The sequence below is a fragment of the Eimeria mitis genome, genomic scaffold (assembly GCF_000499745.2).
Source record: "Eimeria mitis Houghton genomic scaffold, Emh_scaff584, whole genome shotgun sequence".
In the NCBI taxonomy this organism is placed as follows: Eukaryota; Apicomplexa; class Conoidasida; order Eucoccidiorida; family Eimeriidae; genus Eimeria; species Eimeria mitis.
In genome coordinates, this window is record NW_013574085.1 from 10,225 (window position 1) to 17,203 (window position 6,979).

At 53.2% G+C, this 6,979-nt stretch overlaps 3 protein-coding genes across 3 annotated transcripts in view; 2 read left to right on the top strand and 1 right to left on the bottom strand.

Annotated features, from left to right (window-relative positions):
- The window catches only part of EMH_0017040 (uncharacterized protein), a gene marked incomplete at both ends in the record, with an annotated part of 2,590 nt that extends 297 nt beyond the window's left edge, over window positions 1–2,293 (top strand). Inside the window, 3 exon segments of the mRNA XM_013500785.1 lie at window positions 1–977; window positions 1,612–2,152; window positions 2,156–2,293. Coding sequence (XP_013356239.1) covers window positions 1–977; window positions 1,612–2,152; window positions 2,156–2,293 — 1,656 coding nt within the window.
- Window positions 2,294–2,342: 49 nt separating this feature from the next.
- EMH_0017050 (uncharacterized protein) lies at window positions 2,343–3,308 on the bottom strand (the record flags this gene model as incomplete). Its single annotated transcript, XM_013500786.1, has 2 exons — window positions 2,343–2,371; window positions 2,783–3,308. 2 exons carry the CDS (start codon window positions 3,306–3,308, stop codon window positions 2,343–2,345), a joined length of 555 nt encoding a protein of 184 aa, XP_013356240.1.
- A 1,847-nt stretch (window positions 3,309–5,155) lies between these two features.
- Window positions 5,156–6,517, top strand: EMH_0017060 (uncharacterized protein; the record flags this gene model as incomplete). Its single annotated transcript, XM_013500787.1, has 1 exon — window positions 5,156–6,517. The coding sequence occupies one exon, from the start codon at window positions 5,156–5,158 to the stop codon at window positions 6,515–6,517; it is 1,362 nt and encodes a 453-aa protein (XP_013356241.1).
- Window positions 6,518–6,979: the final 462 nt, after the last annotated feature.

The following is a 6,979-nucleotide window of genomic DNA, read 5'->3' on the forward strand; positions in this document are numbered from 1 at the left end:
GCTGTTCCTGCAGCGCGGGGGCGCCTGGCGGCCTCCCCCGCCCGTTCATCAAGGAGTGAGGCGGTGTACGCACACAGCAGCGGCCCGAAGAACCTTTCTAACTTCCAGGCGCTCAAGCAAAACCTCCTCGCATCCTCGCAGCCACTCTTTAACACAGGGGGCCCCGGAGGGGCCCCCCTGGGGGCCCCCCTGGGGGCCCCCCATGGGGCCCCCCAGCCGTTGCAGATGCCAGGGATTCCGTTAGAAGGGGATCTGGCGGAGCGGCTGCGCTCGCTGGAGGTGAGTGGAAGTTCGGGGGGCCCCCCTAGCAGCAGAGGCATGGGGGGCCCCCGTCAGGGGGGCCCCCCGTCTTCTAGGGGTTCTTCTCGTGTTTGTTATTCTGGCAATCAGTACCCAAGACGAAGGTTAAGGGCCCCCTCTAGGGGCCGTATGGGGGCCCCAAGGGCTGTATCTCCTGCTGAGAGCCTTCTTCCTACGGAGCATCAGCTGCAGCAGTTGCAGCAGCTGCATCAGCTGCAGCAGCTGCAGCAGCTGCAGCAGCTGCAGCAGCAACTGCAGCAGCAACAGCAGCAGCAGCAGCAGCAGCAGCTGGATGCTGCATTGTCTCCTTCTTCTATTGCAGGCCCTTCTCCTGGCTGCAGCGACGCCCCCGCCTTCGCCAGCCCCAGGGACGCTGAGGATGCAGACATCAGCACCAGTGCAACTCTACCCACAGAAGCAGCAGCAGCAGCAGCAACTGCAGCAGCAGCAGCAGCAGCGGCAGCAGCAGCAACAGCAGCAGCAGCAACGGCAGCAGAGCATCAGCAGCTGCCACAGGTGCAGCAGCAGCAGGCATCCCAGCAGCAGCAGCAGCAACAGGCAACCCAGCAGCAGCAGCAGCAGCAGCAGCATCAGTTGCAGGTACAACAAGAGCAGCAGGAGCAGCAGCAGCTTTCAGCAGCAACATCATCATCATCAGGTTATATGAAGGGTTTAGGGTTTGAGGGCAAGGGTTTAGGGTTTGAGAGCCGATCTGTCCGTGTATGGAGATATGCAGCAACAATAAGTTATATATCTCGTGTGTTGCTGTCTGCTGCATTGGTGGTGATAGGTGGTGTTTCGGTGGGGTTGTTGTTTTATTCTTTACTAACGGATATAGCGCTGCAGGAGGAGCAGAGACAAGCAGCAGCAGCAGCAGCAGCAGCAGCATGCAGACAACGATACAGAGAGAACGGCTGTGAAACCCTAAACCCTCTCCCCCCCTTTCTTCTCTCTCCCTGCGAGGAGTGGAAAAGTTGTTTTCTATCGAGCCCAACCAAACACGGAGAAACCACAAAAGTAGCCGTTCAGGTCTTCGCTCAGGTCCTCAATGCTTTCTTTCATAGTCTACAGTGGTACGAGGGTTTAGGGTTTAGGGTTTAGGGTTTAGGGTTTAGGGTTTAGGGTTTGGGGATAGGGTTTAGGGTTTAGGGTTTAGGACGGTTCAGAGACTACAGTTTAGGATAGTTGAAGACGCCTTGAGAGGGTTTAGGGTTTAGGGTTTTGGGGTTTACTAGGGTTTACGGTTCAGGGCTTAGTAATAGGGTTTAGGGTTTAGGGTTTAGGGTTTAGGGTTTGTGTGTGGGCGTGCAGGAGGACTTTGGTTGCTGTGGTTGCGTTTCTTTGGCTCGCTATTTACGCCTTCAAGGAGATGCAGCATTCTCTCTTTTCTTCTGCTGCTGCTGGCAGGGGCGCTGCATGCACAGGCTGCAGCAGCAGCAGACAGCAGCAGCAGCAGCAGCAGCAGCAGCAGCAGCTGATGCTGATGCAACAGCTGCAACAGCAGCAGCAGATATATCCATTCAACCAGAGGGGTTGGGCCTATCCGCCCTACGAAGGAATGCTGGAGCAGCAGCAGCAGCAGCAGTTGCTGCTGCAGCAGCAGCAACTGCTGCAGCAGCTTGAATATGAACGCCAGGTTATGAGGCAGCAAATACTGAGGGGTACAGCCCCCTCGCTGCTGCTGCAGACACTGGAACGACAAGAAGCGATACAACGAGAGCTTACGTTTGTGGTTGATGCAGAGCAGCAGCAGCGGCAGCAGCTGCAGCAGCAGCAGCTGCTGCATCAACAGCAGCAGCAGCAGTTTGATTACTGCGACCAATGCATGCACAGCAGCAGCAGCAGCAGCAGCAGNCAGCAGCAGCAGCAGCAGCAGCAGAAGCAAGCCAGGGTTTTTGAGGGCTCTGATGAAGAGTTTTGTGTTCAAGTTTCTGGTGGTGCTGTGGGCTGCATATGCATGCATCTTGGGGTGTATGCACACCTGGAAAGATAGCTTCTTACAGCAGCTGCTGCAGCAGCTGCTGCAGCAGTGGCAGCGACTGCTAGCAGCGGGCGAATGAAACCCTCGCATCTGCAGCCAAACCCTAAACCCTAAACCCTAAACCCTGTGTAGACGAAGTATCCACAAGGCTTCAACGGATATCAGCAGGCCGCTATCTCTGGCCAAAAGGGTTTAGGGTTTAGGGTTTAGGGTTTGGGGTTTAGGGTTTAGGCTGGTGCAGAAGGTCGAGGCTTTTGGGGCGTGGAATGCTGCAAAGGGTTCAGCAGTTTTTCGAGGGTTTAGGGCTTAGGGTTTGGGTTTGTACCCTAGACTGTAAACCCTAAACCCTCAAACCTGCGGCTGCAAAAGCCTCAGCACGCGGGAATGTTGGGGTGTATATACACCTCATGTTTGTTCGCTGTTTGCTGCGGTGGAGATAAGCAGAAGGTGTTGGTTTTAGTTGAATTTGTTTTGGCTGTATATTGTTGTTTGTATCCTTACCCTGTATGCTTTCTTCTCTGGCCTCTTGTGCTTCTTCTTCTTCTCTTTCTCTTTCTCTTTCTTTTTCAATCATTTCTTTTATTTTATGTTTGTGTTTCTCTTCTTCTTTTTTTGCACGTTGATGCTGCTTTCTGGCGTTGTTTAACTCTGCTTCTTCTTTTTTGAGTTTGGCTTCTCCCCGGCGTATGTTGGCCTCTGCGTGGTGTTGCTGCTGAACAGCTTCAGCTTCTTCTTCTTGTAATTTGTTCATTTCTTTTTCTGCTGTCTCAGCGATTTGTTTTTTTGCTGCTGCGTGGCGCAGCCGCTCTTCATCTATTTTCTTTTCTGCCGCTTCTGCTGCAGCCTCAGTCTGCTGCAGCTGCGTGCTGAAACCTTCAAGTTGCTGAGACAAATTCTCTGCATGCAGCTGCTCGTTAGCTGCATATGCCTCTGTTTTCTCTTGCAACACGTCGTGGCCCAGCTGCGCATTTCTCTTGACTTGGCGTTTAATTGCGTCGGATAGAACTCGCACAGATTCTCTAAACATAAACATAGGACGAAAGAGAAAGCGGTTCAGCTTGCAGCTCAAGAGAGAGAGAAACTCATTTTCAGTAATACTATCACTCACGCGTAGGGATCGTCTTCTTCAACCACAACAGGGTCAGGAGAAACATCCCCTTGCAATTGAATTTGGTGCTTTCTTCCCGCATTCGCATGCCGTAGAGCTACGCAAGTGTGCAAATTCAGAATGGAGGCGGAAAGCACAAAGAAATAAGAGGAAGCCGTGAGAAATGGCTTCATATTTCAAAATAAATTGTTCATATTCTTCTCTGTAGGCCTTTAATGGCCGTTTTAATCGCAAAAATCAAAGAAATTACATCTTCTTGAACCGTTCCGTCTGACCCTTCATGGAGCTGCAGATACACCTGAAATGTGCAGACTTGTCGTGCAGCGTTTCAGAGCGGAAAGCTGTGGTTTTCTGCATGCGTGAGCTTTCTAACAAGTACCGATGAGTTTTAATTTCATTTATTCCAAAAAAAATCAAAAAATTTCGCCAAAGTTTCCGCGATCTCATCCGCAGTGCCGCGGCGGCCGCAGCCGAAACAGAAGCTGATGCTGAGCTGACCAGTTACGTAGATTTCTTGTATTTCATGAAAATATATAGTATTATACGAGTTTTTGTGTGTCTATGTGTGCCTGTATTTATATTTATATATAGTATTTATATGATACGGATCGAAGTACTCTTCTTGTATAAATTCAAGTTTTGTTTAAGTTAACGTGTTGCTTATATTGATACATCTGAAACCCAGGAAAGCTGAAACTCAGAAAGAGTTCAACCAGCAGGGGCGCAGCTACTGCATGTTCCAGCTCATCAGAGTTTTGTATTTGTGTAAGAAACGAAAAACTTTCTTAATGAATTTGCATTTGTGTATTTTTTTTGTTCTTACATGGCTCTGGCTCTGCGTCCCTAGGAGGCTCAGAAGGGCCCTTTGAGCCTCTCTTTCCCCTCGCTTTCTGCGGCTTTCGTTGCGAGAAAGTGAATTCAGAGTTTGCTGAAACTTGAATCGCTGCTCCCTGCTCCAAGCTGCACGGAGGAGAAGCGCCGGGTGTAGCGGTGTTGGTATTTGTGTATTTGTTTGGGGTTAGCGTGTTTGTATGGCTGCGTGTAGCGTTTCATAAGCAGTTCTTTTTATTGATTTCATTGATTTATCTATATTCAGAAGAAGCAAAGAAGGCAGCAGCAACAGACGGACGCAGCTGCAGCATGCGGAGAGAGAGTGCCGTCAGGACGTGGGTTCTCTGGCTCTTCTCCTGAGAATGTGTACTCAGAGGTATATAAAATAATTTATTTTTTCAATTTTATGTAAATATATCATTTGATTATATTAATTATACATTTATATTAACACTCCTCGCTCTCTGCTATAGGCACTGCCGTTGGGCAGAGCGACCGGCGCCGCGCCTCTTCTTCATGCTGTAAACTTGTTTTTTTCTGCATCAAAATTTATTCCTTTTTGTTTTATATTCAATTCAATTCATCTCAACTCCTCTCTTCGTCTGCAGTTAGCCAACACCCCCCTTCACCGCATAAACTCACAGCAGCGCAGCCTACCAGCAGGGGCCCTCGGGCCATCTCCGGGGGGTTTAGGGTTTAGGGTTTAGGGTTTAGCTTTCTGTAGAGCTCCATAAACTCCTCCAGAGCAGCAGATCCATAGGAAGTCTTCCCTTAACCTGCAGAAGAGCTCTTTGCCTTGGGGTTTAGGGTTTAGGGTTTAGGGTCTAGGGTCTAGGGTTTAGGTTTGCGGGGCTGAGCTCTGTCTGTTTCTCCCCCCCTGAGTTGGAGTCTGCTGCTGTTCTTCTCATGTGCTAAGAGGGGGCCCCCTGTAACCAATGAGCTCGCGCTGCCCTTCTGAGGGGCCCCCCAACGAGGGGGGCCCCCGAATCCCTGCTTCTGGCGCTCCAGCAGCAGCAACAGCACCGGCAGCAGCAGCAGCAACAACCCCACCAGCAACACCAGTAGCAGCAGCAGCAGCAGCAGCAGCCAGCCGATTGAGCTGTTTGGGGCGGAGTTCAAGCGATGCGCCGTCAAGTGTAGGTGGGGCCCCTCAGGGGGCCCCCAATGCCAACTACAGGTCGCAGGGTACCGAAACAGGGGGGCCCCCAATGGGGCCCCCCTCTGCTAGCCGTTCTCAGGGTGGAGAGTTTGAGTTGCCTTTGCTGCTGCTGCAGTCTTCTACGGATGGTAGGGCCCCCAGAGGGGGGGGCCCCCAAGGGGCCCCCAATACAGATGAAGACTGGCAAGCAGAGGTTTCAGCTTCTGTTGCTGCTGCATTTCGGGATCTAAGAGGCAGCATGTTTCTCGGCAGCAGCAGCAACAACAGCAGCAGGTCCTCAAGACTAGGGTTGGGGGATGCACTGTTTCTAGGTGGGGGCCCCCCCCGTTCCCGCAGGACATCCCGGGGGGCAGCAGAGGGGCCCCTAGGGGGGGGGGCCCCCAGGGGGGCCCCCAGAGGGGCCCCTGAAAGCCTCTCCCCCTCTGCAGCCTCACACTCAACTGAAGACTCATCCTGCCTCACACCCTCAGAAAATACAAGCAGCCGGCAGCAGACGCCGCGGGGGCCCCTGGGTGTTCAAGAGAGGGTACTGCCGCCAGATACACCGACCTCTGAAGAGGGGGGGCCCCCCGGGGGCCCCCATCTTTGTGGGGGGCCCCTCACTGGTGTAGAGAATGACAGGGGGGGGGGCCCTGGGTACAGAGAGAGCCGCGGGCTGCAGCCTGAGGCAGCAGAGAAGGACAGGGAAGGGGGCCCCTCTCCGCATGCGGGGGCCCCTGAAACTGCTGCTGATATACAGACGGAGTTTCTTGCTGCTTATACAATACCACAGCAGCAAGTTGCTGCTGCTGCAGAAACGGTAGAAGCGACAGATACTGCAGCAGCAACAGCAGACACTCCAGTAGCAGCAGCAGCAGCAGCAGCAGCAGCAGCAGCACCGGAAGCGGAAGGCGCAGCAGCAGGCCCACAGATTGGGGGCACCACAGCAGCAGCAGCTGCAGCAGCATCAGCAGCAGCAGCAGCAGCAGCAGCAACAGCAACAGATATTCCTTCTTCGTGCTGCACTCCTCACTCTGAACCTGCTGCTAAAGAGGGGCCCCCACAAGACCTTCAGGGGCCCCCCACGCCAGCATCAAGGGGGCCCCTCGGCATGCGGAGGTCTCCTGCACCGAGTCCGCCGCCAAACCCTAAACCCTAAACCCTAAACCCTAAAAGGCACACGTTAGAGGATGCGGGTTACAGAGACAAACCACTGAACAGCATGGAGCCACACAAACAGGCAGAGAAATGCACCTGCTGTTGCTGCTGCTGCTGCTGATCGTGCTGCTGCTGCTGCTGCTCTGTTTCAGTTGCTGCTGTTGTTTCTGCTGCTGCTGCTGCTGCTGCTGCTCGTGTAGAGACAGCAGAAAATACACAGATAGACGGCATTCAAGAGACCTTCCCAGCGCTTAGATGCAAAACTAATCACCTTAGGGTTTAGGGTTTAGGGTTTAGGGTTTAGGGTTTAGGGTCTGGTGTGTGCTGCTGTTGCTGCAGAGTGGGGCCGGGGCATCTTCAGGAGGTCTGCTGCTTCCTCTGGGCGGCAGACAGCGGACCGCACCTCCACACCCACAAGCTCGTATGCCTGCTGCTGCTGCTGCTGCTGCTGCTGCTGCTGCTG